We start from the raw sequence: 24,754 nt of genomic DNA, 5'->3' as shown, positions 1-24,754 counted from the left end.
TACTTGTCCTAGAGTTCTGCATGGATTGTAACCAAATTTGGCCAGAAACATCCTTGGGGAAAGGGGTACAAAAATTGTTTAAATTTTGGCTCTGACCCCTGGGGGCAGGAGGGGCGGGGCCCAATAAGGGAAATAGTGGTAAATCCTATAAATTGCTACTTGTCCTAGAGTTCTGCATGGATTGTAACCAAATTTGACCAGAAACATCCTTGGGGGAAAGGGAACAGAGCTTTTATAAATTTTGGCTCTGACCCCCCGGGGGCAGGAGGGGCGGGGCCCAATAAGGGAAATAGAGGTTAATCCTATAAATCACTACTTGTTATCCCCCGCGAAACGCGTTTGCGGGGATATTGATTTGGGCTCTGTCCGTCCGTGCGTCGTCGTGCGTCCGTCCGTGTCCGTCCGTCCTTCGTTTCCGGGCTATAACCAAACCGTTCAACTTGGCTACACGAAACTTTCTGTACATGTTAGGCTAGTGCTCTAGTTGTGCCTTTTGCTAATGGGAACCTTTCATTCGTTTCCGGCTATAATTCCTAAACCGTTCAACTTGGCTACACGAAAAACTTTCTGTACATGTTAGGCTAGTGCTCTAGTTGTGCCTTTTGCTAATGGGAACCTTTCATTTTCGGTACTTTTTCTGTTACCATGGAAACTTATTCAAAAAATACCATATTATTAAAGTTTCCTTTCTATTCCGGGCTATAACTCGAAAACCGTTCAACTTGGATACACGAAACTTTCTGTACATGTTAGGCTAGTGCTCTAGTTGTGCCTTTTTCTAATGGGAACCTTTCATTTTCAATACTTTTTCTGTTACCATGGAAACTTATTAAAAAATACCATATTATTAAAGTTTCCTTTCTATTCCGGGCTATAACTCGAAAACCGTTCAACTTGGCTACACGAAACTTTCTGTACATGTTAGGCTAGTGCTCTAGTTGTGCCTTTTGCTAATGGGAACCTTTCATTTTCGATACTTTTTCTGTTACCATGGAAACTTATTCAAAAATACCATATTATTAAAGTTTCCTTTCTATTCCGGGCTATAACTCGAAAACCGTTCAATTTGGCTACACGAAACTTTCTGTACATGTTAGGCTAGTGCTCTAGTTGTGCCTTTTTCTAATGGGAACCTTCCATTTTCAATACTTTTTCTGTTACCATGGAAATTTATTAAAAAATACAACTGGGCGCGGGGGATAATGCCAAGCTTTGCGGCTCCTTGTCCTAGAGTTCTGCATGGATTGTAACCAAATTTGGCCAGAAACATCCTTGGGGGAAAGGAATCAGAACTTGTTCAAATTTTGGCTCTGACCCCCCGGGGGCAGGAGGGGTGGTGCCCAATAGGGGAAATAGAGGTAAATCCTATAAATTGCTACTTGTCCTAGAGTTCTGCATGGATTGTAACCAAATTTGGCCAGAAACATCCTTGGGGGAAGGGAACAGAACTTGTATAAATTTTGGCTCTGACCCCCCAGGGGCAGGAGGGGCGGGGCCCAATAGGGGAAAAAGAGGTAAATCCTATAAATCGCTACTTGTCCTAGAGTTCTGCATGGATAGTAACCAAATTTGTTTTACCTGTATGTTGTGAATGTTCAATTTGTATTATCATGGTGTCAGCAAATTTACCATGTAACTAAATGAATAGAGTATACTAAATGAATAGAGTATATATGTTTAAAGTTAGGGTTCACCCAATGAAATATAAAGACTACGAAATTGAAATTTATCCTGTACATAGATATAATCTTCAGATCATTTTTAGCTGACCTGGTCCGAAGGGCCGGTGAGCTTATGTCATGGCGCGGCGTCCGTCGTCCGTCCGTCCATCCGTCAACATTTCCTTTAAATTGCTACTAGTCATAGAGTTCTGTATGAATTGTAACCAAATTTGGCCACAAACATCCTTGGGGGAGGGGAAACAGAACTTGTATAAATTTTGGCTCTGTCCCCCCCAGGGCAGGAGGGGCGGGGCCCAATAGGGGAAATAGAGGTAAATCCTATAAATCGCTACTTGTCCTAGAGTTCTGCATGGATTGTAACCAAATTTGACCACAAACATCCTTTGGGGAAGGGGAACAGAACTTGTATAAATTTTGGCTCTGGTCCCCCAGGGGCAGGAGGGGCAGGGCCCAATAGGGGTAATAGAGGTAAATCCTTTAAATCGCTACTTGTCCTAGAGTTCTGCATGGATTGTAACCAAAATTAGCCACAAACATCCTTGGGGGAAGGGGAACAGAACTTGTATAAATTTTGGCTCTGATCCCCCGGGGGCAGGAGGGGCGGAGCCCAATAGGGGAAATAGAGGTAAATCCTTTAAATCGCTACAAGTCATAGAGTTCTGAATGGAATGTAACCAAATTTGGCCACAAACATCCTTGGGGGAAGGGGAACAGAACTTGTATAAATTTTGGCTCTGACCCCCCGGGGGCAGGAGGGGCGGGGCCCAATAGGGGTGATAGAGATAAATCCTTTATATCGCTTCTTGTCATAGAGCTCTGAATGGAATGTAACCAAATTTGGCCACAAACATCCTTTGGGGAAGGGGAACAGAACTAGTATAAATTTTGGCTCTGGTCCCCCGGGGGCAGGAGGGGCGGGGCCCAATAGGGGAAATAGAGGTAAATCCTTTAAATCGCTACTTGTAATAGAGTTCTACATGAATTGTAACCAAATTATGCCACAAACATCCTTGGGGGAAGGGGAACAGAAATAGTGTAAATTTTGACACTGGTCCCCAGGGGGCAGGAGGGGCGGGGCCCAATAGGGGAAATAGAGGTAAATCCTTTAAATCGTTGCTAGTCATAGAGTTTTGAATGGAATGTAACCAAATTTGGCCACAAACATCCTTGGGGGAAGGGGAACAGAACTTGTATAAATTTTGGCTCTGGTCCCCCGGGGGCAGGAGGGGCGGGGCCCAATAGGGGTAATAGAGGTAAATCCTTTAAATCGCTACTTGTCATAGAGTTCTGAATGGAATGTTACATAATTTGGCCACAAACATCCTTGGGGGAGGGGGAACAGACCTTGTATAAATTTTGGCTCTGACCCCCTGGGGGCAGGAGGGGCGGGGCCCAATAGGGGAAATAGAGGTAAATCTTATAAATCTCTACTTGTCCTAGAGCTCTACATGAATTGTAACCAAATTTGGCCACAAACATCCTTGGGGAAGGGGAACAGAACTTGTATAAATTTTGGCTCTGATCCCCCTGGGGCCGGAGGGGCTAGGCCCAATAGGGGAAATAGAGGTAAATCCTTTAAATCACTACTTGTCATAGAGTTCTGAATGGAATGTAACCAAATTTGGCCACAAACATCCTTTGGGGAAGGGGAACAGAACTAGTATAAATTTTGGCTCTGGTCCCCCGGGGGCAGGAGCGGCGGGGCCCAATAGGGGAAATAGAGGTAAATCCTTTAAATCGCTACTAGTCATAGAGTTCTGCATGGATTGTAACCAAATTTGGCCACAAACATCCTTGGGGGAAGGGGAACAGAACTCATATAAATTTTGACTCTGGCCCCCCGAGGGCAGGACGGGTGGGGCCCAATAGGGGAAATAGAGGTAAATCCTATAAATCACTTCTTGTCCTAGAGTTTTGTTTGGATTGTGACCAAATTTGGCCATAAACATCCTTGGAAGAAGGGGAACAGAACTTGTATAAATTTTGGCTCTGACCCCCTGGGGGCGGGAGGGGTGGGGCCCAATAGGGGATTTAGAGGTTAATATTAAAATTCCTTCAGAAAAGAAACAATGAACCTGTATTCAGAACATTACTTGGCATTTCAAACCAGGTGAGCGATACAGGCCCTCTGGGCCTCTTGTTGATGCATACAGCGAACAATATGGGTGGTCACTTGCCTAGCTTGATCAGGAAAATACTCCTTTAAAAATAGAGCGAAGTCAGCTTTACATAGAACATGACATATTTTTTCCAAAACAAGGCCGCATCAACAAACGGAAGCGTGCAAACAAAAAAGTCAGATAGCAGTGACAGTCTTGCCATGGCATGTTCAGTAAAAAAAATAACAACAAATCAAAGTGCGATGGACTGTTTATACATATCATATCATCTAAAACACTGCATGTTACCAGTACTTACATACGCTCGCTAGCTTTGTACACCAAATATACATGTAGTTAGTCTGCCGCTGTATGTGCGCTGACATTTGTGTTGAAATTAAACTCACCACGTGCAACAGAATCCGGGCAAGTTCCACTTGAGACGTGGCTTCTGTTTCTTCTATTGCTACATGCCATCTCTCAATTTCATTCCCTAGAGATATCATAGGGTGCTACCGATTCCATTCTAATTTCCTCGTCTTTCTTGCCGATTCAGATACATTTTTAGCTCACCTGGCCCGAAGGGCCATTGAGCTTTTGCCATGGTGCGGCGTCCGTCGTCCGTCCGTCAACATTTCCTTTAAATCGCTACTTGGTGACCCTGACCCCCTGGGGCCAGAGGGGCTGGGCCCAATAGGGAAAATAGAGATAATTCCTTTAAATCACTGCTAGTCATAAAGTACTTGATGGATTTTAACCAAATTTGGTCAGAAACATCCTTAGGGGAAGGGGATCAGATTTTGCATAAATGGTGACCCTGACCCCCCTTGGGCCAGAGGGCCTGCGCACCATGGGAAAAATAGAGATAATTCCTTTAAATGGCTACTTGTCATAAAGTCCTTGATGGATTTTAACCAAATTTGGGCAGAAACATCCTTTGGGGAAAGGGATCAGATTTTGCATAAATGGTGAGCCTGACCCCCTGGGGCCGGCGGGGCTGGGCCGAATACGGGAAATAGAGGAAATTCCTTTAAATCGCTACTAGTCATAAAGTACTGAATGGATTTTAATTAAATTTGGTCAGAAACTTCCTTTGGAGAAGGGGATCAGATTTTGCATAAATGGTGACCTTGACCCCCCTGGGGCCGGAGGGGCTGGGCCCAATAGGGGAAATAGAGGAAATTCCTTTAGATGGCTACTAGTCATAAAGTACTGAATGGATTTTAACCAAATTTGGTCAGAAACTTCCTTAGGAAAAGGGGATCATATTTTGCATAAATGGTGACCCTGACCCCCCTGGGACTGGAGGGGCTGGGCCCAATAGGGGAAATAGAGATAATTCCTTTAAATCACTACTAGTCATAAAGTACTTGATGGATTTTAACCAAATTTGGTCAGAAACTTCATTAGGGGAAAGGGTAAATTTTGCATAAATGTTGACCCTGATCCCCCTGGGGCCAGAGGGGCTGGGCCCAATACGGGAAATAGAGGAAATTCCTTTAAATAGCTACTTGTTATAAAGTACTGAATGGATTTTAACTAAATTCGGTCAGAAACTTCATCAGGGGAAGGGAATCATATTTTGCATAAAAGGTGACCCTGACCCCCCTGGGGCCAGAGGGGCTGGGCCCAATAGGGAAAATAGAGAAAATTCCTTTAAATCGCTACTTGTCATAAAGTACTTGATGGATTTTAACCAAATTTGGTCAGAAACATCCTTTGGGGAAGGGGATCATATTTTGCATAAATGGTGACCCTGACCCCCCTGGGGCCGGAGGGGCTGGGCCCAATAGGGGAAATAGAGGAAATTCCTTTAAATCGCTACTAGTCATAAAGAACTTGATGGATTTTAACCAAATTTGGTCAGAAACTTCATCAGGGGAGGGGATCAGAGTTTGCATAAATGGTGACCTTGACCCCCCTGCGGCCAGAGGGGCTGGGCCCAATAGGGAAAATAGAGGTAATTCCTTTAAATCGCTACTAGTCATAAAGTACTTGATGGATTTTAACCAAATTTTGTCAGAAACTTCCTTTGAGGAAGGGGATCAGATTTTGTATAAATGGTGACCTTGACCCCCCTGGGGCCAGAGGGGCTGGGTTCAATAGGGAAAATAGAGGAAATTCCTTTAAATGGCTACTTGTCATAAAGTACTTGATGGATTTTAACCAAATTTGGTCAGATTTTAACCAAATTTGGTCAGAAACTTCCGTAGGGGAAGGGGATCAAATTTTGCATAAATGGTGACCCTGACTCCCCTGGGGCCAGAGGGGCTGGGCCAAATACGGGAAATAGAGAAAATTCCTTTAAATCGCTACTAGTCATAAATTACTTGATAGATTTTAACCAAATTTGGTCAGAAACATCCTTTGGGGAAGGGGATCAGATTTTGCATAAATGGTGACCCTGACCCCCCTTGGGCCAGAGGGGCTGGGCCCAATACGGGAAATAGAGGAAATTCCTTTAAATAGCTACTTGTCATGAAGTACTTGATGGATTTTAACCAAATTTCGTCAGAAACATCCTTAGGGGAAGGGGATCAAATTTTGCATAAATGGTGACCCTGACCCCCCTAGGGCCGGAGGGGCTTGGCCCAATAGGGGAAATAGAGGAAATTCCTTTAAATGGCTACTAGTCATAAAGTACTGAATGGATTTTAACCAAATTTGGTCAGAAACTTCATTAGAGGAAGGGGATCAGGTTTTGCATAAATGGTGAGCCTGACCCCCTGGGGCCAGAGGGGCTGGGCCCAATAGGGAAAATAGAGATAATTCCTTTAAATCTCTACTAGTCATAAAGTACATGATGGATTTTAACCAAATTTAGTCAGAAACATCCTTGGGGGAAGGGGGTCAGATTTTGCATAAATGGTGACCCTGACCCCACTTAGGCCAGAGGGCCTGCGCCCCATGGGGAAAATAGAGATAATTCCTTTAAATGGCTACTTGTCATAAAGTACTTGATGGATTTTAACCAAATTTGGTCAGAAACTTCATTAGAGGAAGGGGATCAGATTTTGCATAAATGGTGACCCTGACCCCCTGGGGCCAGAGGGGCTGGGCCCAATAGGGAAAATAGAGGAAATTCCTTTAAATGGCTACTTGTCATAAAGTACTGAATGGATTTTAATCAAATTTGGTCAGAAACTTTATAAGGGGAAGGGGATCAGATTTTGCATAAATGGTGACCCTGACGCCCTTGGGCCAGAGGGGCTGGACCCAATACGGGAAATAGAGGAAATTCCTTTAAATCGCTACTAGTCATAAAGTACATGATGATTTTAACCAAATTTAGTCAGAAACATCCTTTGGGGACGGGGATCAGATTTTGCATAAATGGTGACCTTGACCCACCTGGGGCTGGAGGGGCTGGGCCGAATAGGGAAAATAGAGATAATTGTCAGAGTCTTTGTGATAATAATACAAAAAAAAAAAAACAGGTGAGCAATACAGGCCCTCTGGGCCTCTTGTTTCTCACAATCTTTCGTTCAGCCATTTTGTTTACTTTTAGTGCGTAACAATGCGCATGCGCAAAACTTCAACAACACAATCTATCGCAGCTTCATTTGCATACCATTCTGTATTGGGACAATCGTAATAACGCAAGGATTTCCTTCAATTTTGTATTCAAGACACATTTATTCAATCTCATACACATAAAGAAATTAAATTAAGGTATTTTTTAATACATTTTTTCATCTTTTCTTCCGTTTATCGGGTTTTACAAAAACATATTTATTTGGTTGGGCAAAACCTACCTTTGAAATACAAAAGGACTATAATTGACCTTTATCATTTCCATCAATACAGCTGGACAGGACAGTTGACGATCATTGTTGTTATCTTTTGTAATGTAATACATGTCTATTTAGGAAGCAGCATGTTACAAGGACAAAATGAACTGTGTGTTACCAGGAACACCACTTCCTACTTCACAACTCCACCAGGTAAATCTCCATCCATCAAAAATATCATTGCCATTCAATCATAACCAATATGGTTCATGTAATTATGGTTTTGATAACTTAATTTACGCCAACTCTGAATACAAGTAAATCTTTGTTTTGGTAAATAGTGAATTTTCTTCACTTCGTAAAGCAATATACAGTAAAACCTGCCTTAGTGACCACCTCTGTATAAAGACCACCTGCTTATAAGATCACTTTCTCAGGGTCCAAGTTGGCCAATTTCAACATAGCCCTGTGTATAACGACCACTTGGCTTTAAAGAAAGACCGTATTTTTGGTCCCTTTCATAGACAGGTTTGACTGTACAACAGACATCCTTACTTGGGTAGTACCAAGTCTCTGATCCGAAGGAGTGTCACATATATCTTCTTCACACTTTACTGTAATTTGCTGTTATTTTCTGTAGAAGCGGCTATACCAGGTACCTATGGGTGATACGTATTGCCAGGTCAGGGGACATAACCACGATGACAACAACTCGTGTGTGGTCGTGTATCTCCAGTCTAACCCTGGAACGATCTACTCCAATACCGTCAATGAACTTCTAGGGGTAAAAAACTTTAATCAGTATTTTACTTCAACAGAGATTCAATAAACCTCAAGGATTCCATTCCTTGTATTATGAAATGAATGATCAAACAGTCTTGAGCAAAACTGTCTAAAGCTTTAAATCTGTGAACTGCATAATGTTTGATAAATTTTGTTGGGTCATTCAAATAAGTTTTCATTAGGTAATTATAAAAACCTTAGGAGTATAATAATATACTCATGTCATTTGTTATGATGCCATTCTATTACTTGGTGTAGTAACATTGGTGTTGATGCCATTCTATTACTTGGTGTAGTAACATTGGTGTTGATGCCACTCTATTACTTGGTGTAGTAACATTGGTGTCGATGCCATTCTATTACTTGGTGTAGTAACATTGGTGTTGATGCCATTCTATTACTTGGTGTAGTAACATTGGTGTGTGACTCCTGGTTATACAAGGTTTATAGATTTGTATGATCATGTTAGACTTATGTTTTCAGACACGTATGATGGAGCCCTGTTTTGACTTCCTGCGTACCAAGCACCAGCTAGGCTACAGTACGTTCGTTGAGTACTTGGTGACCAATGGCATTCTGGGATTGTCTATCACTGTCGAGTGTCAGTCCAACAAGTTCAGGTTAGTCCACTGTATCTCTCACAGATCTCTATCATATATGACATTCTATTGGTTAATACAAAGTTCACAACAAATAAACAACAATCAAACTTTGATATACCCCCCCCCCCCCCCCCCCCCCTTATACCCCCCCCCCCCCCCCCCTGGCAACAAAGTTAAGTGGGATATACCGGAATCAATTTGTCCGTCTGTCCGTCCATCTGTCTCTTCTCCTAAACTACTGGACAGATTTTTATAAAATTGGTACACAGAATTCCAACATAAAGGGGAGTTAGATCAATTATATAAAGTTCTGCAATGTCATCTATCAATGGAGTTATTACTAATTAAAAGGTTTTATTAGCATGAGCGGGGGTATGAGTCTGCCACTCTGGCGACAGTTCTGTTTTGTGCTATTTATTTACTGTATATCATTATTTGTATGTTCCAGTATGTCCACAGTAGACAAACATATTGATGACTTCCTGGTAGAGTTTAGATCAATTCTCGACAAAACGACAGAGGAAGAATTCACATCTCTGGTAAGTACATTTCATTAAAACCTCATACATTGTATTTTACAGTGTCTGTAAATAGTTGAAACCCATAATATGACCTGGAAACAAAAAATTGTATTTTCCTAGAGGTTCCCGCCCATGTTAACCAACTATCTTCCACATGGAGTTATCTGCCTTCCTCTTGTACACAAATGATGGAGAAAAAAACCACATATCCAATGATTGAAGAATAGAATATAAAATCAAGTGAATCTATATAGGTTTTGTTTTATACATTTTAATTGCTAAAACTAAAGAAAAAATATGAAAATAAGGAAACACTTATACGTGTACCAATTGCTGCCGTGCTACCCCAATTGAGAATGATGCATGTATATAAACCCCTACCGCTCTGCGGCTGACTTGTATCGATGTGTTGTATGAGTGAAGTCGTGTGATTTATAGAATCCAGTACTGTCGCCAAATCATCAGGTAAATTGGTAGTAGATGCTCTGCTGGGGCCTCCCATCTAGCTGAACGAAACTGAAAATTACATATGGGGTTTACATTTCATAACCAAAATCATCACGTTTTCAGATGATTCGGTCTAGTCATCAGCAAACATGGATGGTAATGACATTGATGCGTTGTTGAAGTACAAGCTGTGAATGAATTGCTAGTTAGTTTAACCGATCTATATATCATCAACAATGCATATGTCTCTAGTTAAAAACAAAGATTTTATTCATCAAATTGCATCAGTATTCACTTGAGTAAAGTACAGCCTAACCCATCTAACTCGAAGAAGGATTCCTTGAATACCTCCTATTCCTCGAACAGAAATATGTTCCCGTTTCATCAAATACATAGTATTTACCCATGTATTCGTCGAACAGGTGTTCGGCCCTTTAGATTTTTTTACCTGTGTCACACCTGACTGCACCGACCGACATGGATAATTGCTTACAATCTTGTGTTTGTACAGGTGGCGTATCAAGCCTTTAGGTAATTAAGGGATTAACGGTGTCATTATTACCTACCTACACAATCGCAAGTCGTTATTTGATGCTAACTTTATTTGAAAATTTCAGAAAAGGCATTAAATTGTGTTTCTCTCGTAATAATCTTTGCTGCAAATACGAAAACACAGAAGTTGTTGATATGTGTTAATAGAAAGTACGCATTGTGAAATGACAAAAGAGGCGGAAGATATTTTTGACGTCCGTCTAATTATATCAGTTTATTTTATTTTTTTTTATTCTTTGTTGTTTTCATTCGACAGGCTAACACAATGGTATTTATCAAAAGATGTAAACGATATCGAACGATATGCAAGGTACATTTTATCAGTGCTTCCATATCTTTTCTGGTATATTGTATTTTGTGACTTTACTCGTGAACACATGTAACCCAACACTTTTACAAAATAGACATCTATAGATATATCGTTTCTTATGTTCTTAATTATGCTGGTTAATAACTTTATTGTGAGTATGTATTTTGTAAATGTTTTAAATGATTTGTGATAACTAAATGATAGAAAATGTACTCCTTGTTGACCAATATGGATATTGTACATTAACCTAAATGACGATCGCTTACTCTGCTGGGAATGACATTTGATTTAGGGCTTTCTCGTAAGCATTTCCAAACGCTCAAGTTATGTTATACATGGTTTTTGGCGAGGTAATCACCTCGCCTTTGTGATCGTGGTTGCAAAATTCTCTTTCAGTCAATTATTTCAATATGATTGGCTAAGAATTTGCTCGCAGATACTAGCGCTCCTAACGGCAGTGTATTCAACAACTTTGATTTTACCAGGAATTTTGAATAGCAATTTTTGAATATGAAAGTTACTGAAATAAGCGTATCTGTAATGTTGAAAAAGGAATATTAGATTACTGCTTTCATATCCTTAGCATATACACTATCCAAATGATCTAAGGTTGGAAAATTTTCACTTGAATGTATCTAGACTTTTCGTCCCGAAAATGTTGTTTACAATGCATGAAGACGTTTGGTCCGAAAATGCTTCGCTTCGCCCCACGCGTTTAGTCCCTACTAGTGACAATTATCCCGCAACGAAAAAAATGAAATCAACATTTCACCTCAAACATCAAAATTGTAACAATAATGATTTTTGTACTTTGAATCATATTAGTTCAGGAGCAATTAAATTTCAGGACGAAATGGAGATTTGTTTATCACGGCTGCGTTATGCCACATGTACGTGTAAATCCACAATGGAAGAAAGACAACTCTAAAAAAATTTAGGATAAACTTTGTCTACTGATCAAATGTCGCGTGACAGACGATGAATATTTTCTAAATGTCCAAGGTGGCGTAATCTTCCAACTTACGGCAGTTAATAAGGTATGAATATTTACCACATCTATAATTATCAGTAATTTTATAAGCACATGTATACATTATCAGATTATATATACATATTAAAGCACGTTTAGAGGTTGCCACTAAACCATACTTTAAAAACATTTTAGCCTCTTTCATCACATGAAGGCCAACAGGAGCTTGACGTTCTGATAACACATATAGCATATTCAGTAAACTACGTAATTAACGAAGTAAATTTTTGGTCCGAGTGACAAAAATCATACAAAAAAGGTTCGTATAACTCGAAGTAAGATTTTTTTGGACTATTACATTTGTAGATCGATGAAAATGCCAATTTCTTTGTCATAATTCTACTGTAGAACGGCACTTAAAAAACTGTTTCAATCTACAACAAACGTGGAGAAAACTGTTGAATGTTTAGCAATTATCCTGAGTTATATTTTATCAGCAATCATCAGAGATTAGCAATTAAAACTTACATAAACATACTCCCGGCTCTCACTGGCATTGTTTGATCACTCGAGCGGAACTAATCTCTACTACCTGACATAGTATTACAAATGCAATCACACAAAAGCCTACACGATCACTGTTTTTAGTGCGATTACATCTTTGGGTATGAACAATATTAGTTCTTTGAACTTTTTACTTGGCAAAATAGACTTTACGCCTTTCATTTTCAGCATCCGCCAGTTTTTTAATAACTTATCACCGTACCCAAGCACACATGCGTATACATGTACTTATACTTCTTTGTGCACATTATCAGAAATCATTAAATGACAACTGCTATATTACAATCAATTCATGAAGGACAAAACTCTTAAGAACAGGAGGACTAAAGAACAACAGGAAATAAATTTTGATATTTACTCTAAACTGGTATTGCTATCTATAAAAAAAATGTTTAAATATATGATATTAGGCTTTTCAGTAATTACTCTGTTAATAGGTACATTTATTGTTTCCTTATGTTTTACAGAATGTCTACATGCAAGTATCATTTCAATTGGAACCAGCCCAGGAGAAAAATTGTGTGAACAAAATGAAAGAAATAATTTTCAACTGTGGTAGCTTAATACTGTAATAGTTTTTGATCTGAAAATAATTACTATCATCATATTCATATTCCATATATATAATACATTTAATGTTGCAAACATTTTTGATCCAAATAATTACCATTATCATGACATCTTCATTCAATATATACAATACACATTAGTGTTGTGATTTGTGAATTTTACTTTAATATGATTTAAGCATATACTTGGTATTTGTTTATTTTCTATGACATGTACATGCTTGAAATAAAAAGAATAAATAAAACATTAAATTTATAACACAATATGATATTAGTTGTTAATATTTTTAGAAAACATATTTAGTTTATCGTTAATAATACACTAATCATCATCTTCGGCACAATTTATTCAAAATAAATTAAATATTAATTTGCATAACACAGGTTGTCTTATGTTTTCCCTCCTTGACTATCGATCTTCTCTGATCACTCTGAAAGTGGTGATTTTACCTTTTTTCGGTCACCACATGAACTGCCCTTAAAGTGTACACGGAATGGTTTGGTATATAAGGCTTGATAAATGCGTCTTTGGATAAAATTTAGAATGGAGAAAGTACGAGTTTCATAGCGATTACGGTATTAGAGATAATGCGACTTTTCTCTAAAACACACCTGAAGCCCCAAGCCATTGACCCCGATTCGGGACCCCTGACCTGTGACGTCACGAGGACAACGGGACCTATTCTACTCGTATAAGATAGAGAAGCGATTTTTGGTGTCTGCCATCTAATATAAACTATCTGTTTGTAAATATCAATTTTGAAGACACAAATACCTGTGTTCATGTCCGATACCTATTTAATATTATCCTTAATCACAGATATGAGTTTGAAAAACGCTTGAAAACAGGGGTTTATGCCATGCATACATGTATATTGATGTACCTGTCTTAGATAAATGAACATCTCTACGCAATTACTGCATAATTTTACACAATAAAATGTTCATAATAATCCACGTACGTTGTATATCTGCGGTGGTTGGAACCACATATATGTGAATATTATATCAAGGATTCTTGATTATGTTATCCAAAGCCCGACTCGGGTCTTTGAATGTCTACTGGTCAAACCCGCTTAACAGATTTCTGATTTTTTTTTTTTTATAAAACCTGCCCATACGATATGATTCCAAACAGAATTTTTTGCATATATGTAAATGCATCTACATCTGAAATCGATCTACTTGTTTTTTGACGAAATATATTCAGCTTACATATAATACAGTACAATCGACGACTTGTTGATATTTCGCTCAAGTTCATTCATTAAAATCATGCACGGGTCAGACGAAAACAATGAGACTGAAGATGTCTATGTGACAAGAAGCAGATATCAAATACAGAACAAAAACAGAACTGTCATTCCGAATAGCCAATGTCGTGCTGCGTTAATCTCTATACCTGTATACTGCAGTAACTAAACCGTGTGGTCAACCGAGACTAATGAGGGGGCTAACCAGATTACGTAAGAAAGGTGTTTAGTGACCTGTCACGCTTTGTTGATTAGCTCGCGTCAGGTGTCAAAAGTAAGATCACAGGTAAGTTAGCGATGGACCATCATGTAATTGTTGTATAATGTAATATTTGTTTACACTTAAAAATTCCTGGTTTACAGTAAAATATACCGTTCTAACATAACATATAACAAGTGTATCAATTACTAGATGTACAGTATATATTTCAGAAAGACTCATTATACATTTGTCTTGTTTATATGTTCTGGTTACACGTAAATGTATTTTTATAACAAAAACTACAAAATTATCTACAAATGGCATGTTGAGAAAGAACAATGCAAATATAATGCTCAATGTCAGAATTTTGATATTTCTGATAGTAGATTTCGGATATCCATTTTTTACTCCCTTCCTAATTTATGTCTATGATATCTACATGTATTGAACTATGAAATACATTTAAAACATTTTCTTTTCGTTATGTTGGTTCTTGAAATCAGAAACATACATACATATATATTTCTGTTGAAATCCATAGGCCTAGAGAGAATTTTTATTTATACAGAAACATATTCAAATGAATAATTATATAACTATCATTTTTCTAATTCGTCCCTTTTTAGATCACATTATGAAAATGGAATATTCCCGAGGTTTGATAATTTAGAAAGTTGTTAAAACAGAGATAAGATCTCTAGTTAAATGTACCAGAAACATAAATAACGTATACATGTTTCCGCTTATCTACATATGTATTTAGCCTGATTTCAGTTGTAATATTTCCTATTATATATATAATTAAATCGTCAACATAATTGTATACTGTATATATATTTGAAAAATTATCGTAACCCCATTTCAGGAATACATATATGTCCCCCTTTTTGCTATAACCCCACTACCAAACACCTCACTGCCGTTGTCCTCGTGACGTCACATCCGGTTATTCCTCAAATCAGCGTGAGCGGCCGCATTCCCTGATTAGCAGTCGATATACAGGTAAAAATCGAGCACTTCGGAGGGCTGTATCTCATTACTGAAGCGTCCGATTTTGATGCAGTTTTCAACATTCTTGTCAGGAGATCAAACAGAATAACATATCTAAATATTATTTTCCGTTCCGTGTACACTTTAAATCAATTACATCCAATGCAATGAGACATACTGCATTTATTATAACACTGTAAGGCCATTCTGCAAGATCAGCTAACATTGTTTATTTACCTTGAATATACATGCACAGTGTGGTACCTTATTTTATATCTCCTTTCCTATTTTCAATCTACCTTGATGACTTAGAATCTTATCTTGCGGAAAAAGAATGTTAATTGTTTGACAACTATTGACAAATTATTTATAGATAATATTGACATGTATCCCAAACTTATCATTTTATATGCCAATGACACTGTTCTACAACAAATGTTAAACAGATTTGAACAATGGTGCATTACATAGAAATTATAACCTAATATCAGAAAGATAAAAGTTGTAATATTCTCAAAACGTAAATTGGCCCAACAACACCAGTTTACGTTACGGGATATAGAATTATTTTGATAAGAAGGGTATACATATCTAGGTATATTTTTTTAACATTAATGGTAGTGTTTTTAAAGAAAAGGAAAAAACTGCTGAACAAACAATTAAATCCGTGTTTGCTATTTTTAAGAAACTAAGGAATGTATCTCTTCCTATTGATTTTAAACTGAAAATATTTTAGTCTCTTGTAATGCCAGTTTAATTATATTCATCAGAAGTATGGGGATTTGAAAATACAAATATTGTAGACAAAATCATTTGTAATTTCCTCAAGTTACGAAAGTATATAAAACAATTCATGGTCTATGGCTAGCTAACAAGATACCCAATTGATAGTAAATAAATTGTAGAATGATTACTTTTTGGCATAACTACATAACATCAAATAAATTATCAAGTAATATTTATAAAGTAATTTATACTTTACATGAAAATGGACTAGACGTTTTTTAAATGGCTGTAAGATGTTTAAGATATTTTATCCAGAGCTAGTTTAAATCATGTTTGGATATATCAATCAACTTGCTGTTTTACAAAATAATAATTACAAAAACTTGTTAAAGTAGACCAATTGACCAATTTATTCAGAAATTGTATGACTGTATTGATAAGTCTCCTAGGGGACTGACATATTCTATATTAAGACATTTAGGCATAGAAAAATATGCCTCTTGTCTGTCTCTGATGCAAAACAATACTTGTTAACTGATACTGTGGTCCCTGTGGTCAAGGAACTTGATGAGAATAGCAATTCAGAATGGATATTTTAATTGACATCAAATTAACAAGGAAAAGGTTAAAGATGCTATAAAATAATTTGGCATATAATACCATAGGAAATATTAGAATGGGCTCCTAAGAGTTTAGTATGTGTTTCATATTTAACACCTTGGTGTCCAAGGAATCCACAAAAGTCCAGATTGGAAAGGACACTAAAAAAATTTTTTTTCTTATTATCCAAAAAAAAGTGTTGACTTTAGAAATATATTCCTCCAATCATCGAGACCGAGCCATTTAGTACTTTCAGTACTTTGATTTCAACTTGCTATTGCTATCAATAAAATACTTGAATAAAGAAATTCAAAATGCTGAAAGATAGGGTAATAAAAATGTCAATGCCATGACCAACCTCGGATGAGTCGAATACCTTGTATTCCTCTAACTATTGACCTGGTCCCCTGCTGTTTGAGTTATAGCTGGGGTTTTACTGTACTGTTATGTCTTTATTTTAGATAATTTAAAAAATCTTCATATTTCCAGTAAAATTGCACATAAACCTCCTTATAGATCTAGCAATGCTCATTACGTAGGGAACTGTCATGTCCTCAGCTGCAGGCTGTGTGCAAAAATTTAAAACATGTGGAATTTATATGTTTAGGATTTTCAATAAGTGATTTGCAATATAATTACTGCAAAACTAACAAGCTACAAGGTTAGTGGCAGTTTTAACCGTACTGTTATATAAGATTAGCCATCAGCTAGGATCTGGTTACCTACAAAATGAAATGTCTACTAATGAGTTCACTCTCAATGTGATTATTGCAAGCCAAAGTATCTGCGATCAGATTGCTCTTTAAAATTTGTTAATGATCACAAAAACGCTAATAACTTATTGTAAGTAACTAGATTGTGTTTTATAGCAATTTTAAGCTGTAACTTGTAGAAGTGGTGGTACAGCAGTAACTAGTTCCTGACCCCGGAACTTTGTACAGTATGTACTGTTAGGTCCATGGAGGTCAGATGGTATGTAGTATAAAAAAAACTATCACTCTGATTCATACTTTGATCTCAATTATAAAATTTAAAAAAAAATAACCTCTTCTACAATTCTGTTAGACACACAACAGGTGACTTTAGTTCATTGAATTAGCTTGTCATTAATAGAATCCTCACTAAATGGTCCGGACTCACCAAATGGTCCGGACTCACCAAATGGTCCGGACTCACTAAATGGTCCGGACTCACCAAATGGTCATGACTCACCAAATTGTCCGGACTCAACAAATGGTCCCGACTCACCAAATGGTCCGGACTCAACAAATGGTCAGTACTCACCAAATGGTCAGGACTCACCAAATGGTCCCGACTCACCAAATGATCCTGACTCACCAAATGGTCCGGACTCACCAAATGGTCTGGACTCACCAAATGGTCCAGACTCACCAAATGGTCCGAATCACCAAATGGTCTGGACTCACCAAATGGTCCTGACTCACCAAATGGTCCGGACTCACCAAATGGTCCCGACTCACCAAATGGTCCCGACTCACCAAATGGTCCCGACTCACCAAATGGTCCGGACTCACCAAATGGTCACAACTCACCAAATGGTCACGACTCACCAAATGGTCCGGACTCACCAAATGGTCAAGACTCACCAAATGGTCCAGACTCACCAAATGGTCCGGACTCACCAAATAGTCCGGACTCACCAAATGGTCCCAACTCACCAAATGGTCCCAACTCACCAAATGGTCATGACTCACCAAATGGTCACGACTCACCAAATGGTCACGACTCACCAAATGGTCTGGACTCACCAAATAGTCACGACTCACCAAATGGTCACGACTCACCAAATGGTCACGACTCACCAAATGGTCCGGACACGCCAAATAGTCCGGACTCACCAAATGGTCAGGACTCACCAAATGTTCCCGACTCACCAAATGGTCCCGACTCACCAAATGGTCAGGACTCACCAAATGGTCCAGACTCACCAAATGGTCCAGACTCACCAAATGGTCCAGACTCACCAAATGGTCTGGACTCACCAAATGGTCCGGACTCACCAAATGGTCACGACTCACCAAATGGTCACGACTCACCAAATGGTCACGACTCACCAAATGGTCCAGACTCACCAAATAGTCCGGACTCACCAAATGGTCCCGACTCACCCAAATGGTCACGACTCACTAAATGGTCACGACTCACCAAATAGTCCGGACACACCAAATGGTCCCGACTCACCAAATGGTCACGACTCACCAAATGGTCACGACTCACCAAATGGTCCAGACTCACCAAATGGCCCTGACTCACCAAATAGTCCGGACTCACCAAATGGTCACAACTCACCAAATGGTCCGGACTCACCAAATGGTCAGGACTCACCAAATGGTCCAGACTCACCAAATGGTCCCGACTCACCAAATGATCCTGACTCACCAAATGGTCCGGACTCACCAAATGGTCACGACTCACCAAATGGTCCGGACTCACCAAATGGTCCGGACTCACCAAATGGTCCGGACTCACCAAATGGTCCCGACTCACCAAATGGTCCCGACTCACCAAATGGTCCGGACTCACCAAATGGTCCAGACTCACCAAATGGTCCAGACTCACCAAATGGTCCGGACTCACCAAATGGTCCGGACTCACCAAATGGTCCCGACTCACCAAATGGTCCGGACTCACCAAATGGTCCGGACTCACCAAATGGTCACGACTCACCAAATGGTCCGGACTCACCAAATGGTCCGGATCACCAAATGGTCCGGAATCACCAAATGGTCCGACTCACCAAATGGTCCGGACTCACCAAATGGTCCAGACTCACCAAATGGTCCCGACTCACCAAATGGTCCTGACTCACCAAATGGTCCGGACTCACCAAATGGTCTGGACTCACCAAATGGTCCGGACTCACCAAATGGTCCCGACTCACCAAATGGTCCGGACTCACCAAATGGTCACGACTCACCAAATGGTCACGACTCACCAAATGGTCCGGACACGCCAAATAGTCCGGACTCACCAAATGGTCCGGACTCACCAAATGTTCCCGACTCACCAAATGGTCCCGACTCACCAAATGGTCCCGACTCACCAAATGGTCAGGACTCACCAAATGGTCCAGACTCACCAAATGGTCCAGACTCACCAAATGGTCCGGACTCACCAAATGGTCACGACTCACCAAATGGTCACGACTCACCAAATGGTCCGGACTCACCAAATGGTCAAGACTCACCAAATGGTCCAGACTCACCAAATGGTCCGGACTCACCAAATGGTCCGGACTCACCAAATGGTCCCGACTCACCAAATGGTCCGGACTCACCAAATGGTCACGACTCACCAAATGGTCCAGACTCACCAAATGGTGTACGACTCACCAAATGGTCCGGACACGCCAAATAGTCCGGACTCACCAAATGGTCCGGACTCACCAAATGTTCCCGACTCACCAAATGGTCCCGACTCACCAAATGGTCCCGACTCACCAAATGGTCCGGACTCACCAAATGGTCCCGACTCACCAAATGGTCAGGACTCACCAAATGGTCCAGACTCACCAAATGGTCCAGACTCACCAAATGGTCCGGACTCACCAAATGGTCCGGACTCACCAAATGGTCACGACTCACCAAATGGTCCGGACTCACCAAATGGTCCGGACTCACCAAATGGTCCGGACTCACTAAATAGTCCGGACTCACCAAATGGTCCCGACTCACCAAATGGTCCGGACTCACCAAATGGTCCAGACTCACCAAATGGTCCAGACTCACCAAATGGTCACGACTCACCAAATGGTCACGACTCACCAAATGGTCCAGACTCACCAAATGGCCCTGACTCACCAAATAGTCCGGACTCACTGAATGGTCCGGACTCACCAAATGGTCAGGACTCACCAAATGGTCCCGACTCACCAAATGGTCAGGACTCACCAAATGGTCCCGACTCACCAAATGGTCAGGACTCACCAAATGGTCCAGACTCACCAAATGGTCCAGACTCACCAAATGGTCCAGACTCACCAAATGGTCCAGACTCACCAAATGGTCTGGACTCACCAAATGGTCCGGACTCACCAAATGGTCCGGACTCACCAAATGGTCAGGACTCACCAAATGGTCCAGACTCACCAAATGGTCCGGACTCACCAAATAGTCCGGACTCACCAAATGGTCCCGACTCACCAAATGGTCCGGACTCACCAAATGGTCCGGACTCGCCACATGGTCTGGACTCACCAAATGGTCCTGACTCACCAAATAGTCCGGACTCACCAAATGGTCCCGACTCACCAAATGGTCACGACTCACCAAATGGTCCAGGACTCACCAAATGGTCCGGACTCACCAAATAGTCCGGACTCACCAAATGGTCCCGACTCACCAAATGGTCACGACTCACCAAATGGTCCAGACTCACCAAATGGTCCGGACTCACCAAATAGTCCGGACTCACCAAATGGTCAGGACTCACCAAATGGTCCCGACTCACCAAATGGTCAGGACTCACCAAATGGTTCCGACTCACCAAATGGTCCCGACTCACCAATTGGTCCCAACTCATTAAATGGTACACACCAAATAGTCAGGACTCACCAAATAGTCCGGACTCACCAAATGGTCCCGACTCACCAAATGGTCAGGACTCACCAAATGGTCTAGACTCACCAAATGGTCTGAACTCACCAAATGGTTTTAGGACTGTATGGCTAAAAGGTTTGCTAGAAAAGTATTAACTTATGTTGTTGGTCAAAAGATACAATTTTCAATGCTAAGTTTTTAACAAACATAAAATGTCAATAGTCTGTAACAATGTGAGGATTTGTAATTTTGCACTTAGTGACCTTAGGGAAGGTATCTGATGATGTGGATAGTTCCGTCACGTTGACCAATCCACAAGTGCCTGTAGTTGTCCATAGCAACAGCAGTCGGGTAGGAAAGGCCATCCTCCTCTCTCATCAGAAATTTGCTGAACTTCCCCTTGGGTGTGATGAGGTGTACGGCATGGTTCCAGTAGTCTGTGATGATAAGGCACTCATCTTTATCCTTACATATTCCTCTAGGATGGAACTGACTCGCAGGGTCTTTCCCTATTGCTCCCCTGTAATGTCCAGACTTTGACTTAAGTAAATACTGGTAAGTGACTTTACCACATTGGAATAGTGGCCTTTGAGGCACGGATAAGGTAGAATCAAGTTTGTACAGGACAACCTCATCACAATGTCAATGATCTTCTCGTGACAAAAAGAAACGTCAAAATTAGAATTTTTCTTATCACAAATACCATTTTGACTGTAGAAAGAAAAGTCTTTGACAGTTCTTTGATACCGACGATTATTTTTTCTTTCAATGATATCTTTCTCAGTGTATATGATCACCTGTCCATTGTTTGATAATCCCAGACATTTCAGAGTTTCACCGGTACACTCCAAAAACCGATACTGTTTACCAGTTGTAGTGACCCTTGTCACAAGATTGCTGTTCGTCCCTATCTGCTGTACATAAATTCCTTTCTCTGTAACAGGTGTAATATGTACAACGTTAGTCATGATTGGGGTATTGTTTTCAATGTCTCCCCTGTGTTTACTGAAATCCACAAGGTACAGGTTGTTATTTGTCACAATAAAAGCAGTGCTTGGGTCTACTGGGGCAATTCTGTCTATAGAAAGCTTGGAACATTTATACACTGTCTCTGATCCGGGAGCTTCTTCATACAAACTCTGTGTATCTGTAGAATCCTGGTCACTTTCCACCATTTCATCTGACTCGACATAAACGCTGTTAGCCTGTGGAATTGCATCCTCGCTCTGATCAGAGACAGACGTTTTACACGAAACATCAAGGCATCCAAAATTTATGTTTAGATTCTCAACATCGAGTCGTGAACCAGGAAGAAAAGTTATATCTGGCTTTGTGTCCTGTTCTTTCTCAGGATTTGAGATATTAAGAATTTCCAACATCTGAATTGATTTTGTTTTGTCAAATCTGTCAATAGAGTCTGGATCGTCCAGGAATAATATGAGAACATGTGTCTGATTGTTTTATTCTTTCATCCAAACAGCCGATGTGTTTGCTGTGATAATCTTCCACCATCTTCTGTGATTTTTCATTCCATCTATCTAACTGTTGCATAAGAGTTGTCGTTTGTGCAGAAATGTCTTTTTTCACCCTTTCACACATTTTAGCCATTGATTCTTTGCCCAGTGTCATGGCCGTGATTCCTCTACAGGCTTGTTCACACATTTGTTTTCCACTGTTACCCACCACCTCCCTCAATTGGTGTGGTTTTTCTTTTGCAACATTGCTTATTTCACAGAAGTTGTGGTTGCTATGGTCACCACGTATGATACATGAGGAACACAGAAGTCTGTCACAGGTCCTACAGAAGAGTGATACATAGCTATGTTTATGCTTGATGCAAAATGTTGCTTTCCTTCTAAAGCTGTCAAGGGAAATATCTGTATTGCTACTAATGGCTGTGTCTTTCTGACCGTCTATTTGTAGATATTGATCAAAGGCTGTAGCTGTATCATTCTGGCCGTCTATTTGTAGATATTGATCAAAGGCTGTAGCTGTATCATTCTGGTCATCTATTTGTAGATTTTGACCAGTGACTGTAGTTGTATCATTCTGGCCGTCTATTTGTAGATTTTGACCAGAGCATGTAGCTGTATCATTCTGGTCGTCTATTTGTAGATTTTGACCAGTGACTGTAGCTGTATCATTCTGGCTGTCTATTTGTAGATATTGATCAAAGGCTGTAGCTGTATCATTCTGGCCATCTACAGTCAAACCTCGATGTATCGAATTTCAAGGGACCGTCAGAAAAACTTCGAAACATTGTGACTTCAAATTATTCGTGGTTGAAATAAGACTGATGTTTTTTTTACCATGACCAACTGTGGTAGTTGTACATGTCGTCTCCGTTCCGTAAACTTCATAATCATTGTATTTACCACAAGCAAAACAAAATAAAAACGAAGTATGCAATTAATCACATGTATTGCTATCGTTAGCAATACATATGTATATTATAAACAAGACTTACGTGTACTAGGCCTAACCCATGTACAAGTGTTCGTACTCTTCGTTTGGTGACTATATATTTAAACGATGGTTAATATTACGGAATGAATATTTAAACGAAAACATGTTTGTAAAAGCGAAACTAAAAAGGAGGAACCGAAAGCGCTACAACACCTACAAAATACTTCGATTTAGAATGATCGATTTGTTCCAGTATTTATGCCAAAGTTGTGCAATGTAACAGTTTTGAGTATGAGTTACTAATAATGTGGCTCGCTATTTACCATTCCGTAAATTCTACAAACCGCTACCAATGGCGGCGGCGAACATCAATAACGACTAACTGTATCTTTGCCGTACTAATGATTTAATAACGCAGCTTGTCAAAACAAAGCACCGGGTATCGGTCTGATTAGTGATATTAATTATCTTGATGATATCAAGCTAGCAACACAAGCTGTCATAATCCCTATTGTCCGGCGAAGGGCCGTCGCGAGACAGCTATGTGTGACAGCATGCCGCGTGGTATCAGCGAACACCTGATCTGTACAGGTAAATTTTTATTCGAATCATCGAGTGTCAGTTACCTATGATTCTATAACAAATGGTCCATGGAAAAAAGTTCGATACATCGAGAACTTCGATTCTTAAAACTTCAATTCATACATGGGTTAGTTAGTAATGTTATATAGGGAAGAAATTCGGGACCGGACAAAAAGTTTGATACAGCGAGAAATTCGATTCAATGAAGTTTGAATCATCGAGGTTTGACTGTATTTGTAGATTTTGACCAGGGCATGTTAAGCTGTATCATTCTGGCCGTCTATTTGTAGATTTTGACCAATGACTGTAGCTGTATCATTCTGGCCGTCTATTTGTAGATTTTGACCAGGGCATGTAGCTGTATCATTCTGGCCGTCTATTTGTAGATTTTGACCAGTGACTGTAGCTGTATCATTCTGGTCGTCTATTTGTAGATTCTGATCAATGGCTGTAGTTGTATTATTCTGGCCGTCTATTTGTAGATTTTGATCAAAGGCTGTACCTGTATCATTCTGGCCGTCTATTTGTAGATTTTGACCAGGGCATGTAGCTGTATCATTCTGGTCGTCTATTTGTAGATTTTGACCAGGGCATGTAGTTGTATTA

The 24,754-nt window shown here is 39.9% G+C and overlaps 1 protein-coding gene and 1 pseudogene across 1 annotated transcript in view; one reads left to right on the top strand and one right to left on the bottom strand.

Moving 5' to 3' along the window:
• The window catches only part of LOC138324697 (nardilysin-like), a 91,454-nt gene that overhangs the window by 47,065 nt on the left and 19,635 nt on the right, over positions 1 to 24,754 (top strand). The window contains exons 25-28 of the mRNA XM_069269746.1: positions 7,651 to 7,725; positions 8,153 to 8,296; positions 8,779 to 8,915; positions 9,346 to 9,436. Coding sequence (XP_069125847.1) covers positions 7,651 to 7,725; positions 8,153 to 8,296; positions 8,779 to 8,915; positions 9,346 to 9,436 — 447 coding nt within the window. The remainder of the gene's footprint in view (positions 1 to 7,650; positions 7,726 to 8,152; positions 8,297 to 8,778; positions 8,916 to 9,345; positions 9,437 to 24,754) is intronic.
• LOC138324698 (uncharacterized) lies at positions 20,708 to 23,386 on the bottom strand (annotated as a pseudogene).

The sequence above is a fragment of the Argopecten irradians genome, chromosome 6 (genome assembly GCF_041381155.1).
Source record: "Argopecten irradians isolate NY chromosome 6, Ai_NY, whole genome shotgun sequence".
NCBI lineage: Eukaryota > Metazoa > Mollusca > Bivalvia > Pectinida > Pectinidae > Argopecten > Argopecten irradians.
This window is presented reverse-complemented; position numbering and strand designations above follow the sequence as displayed.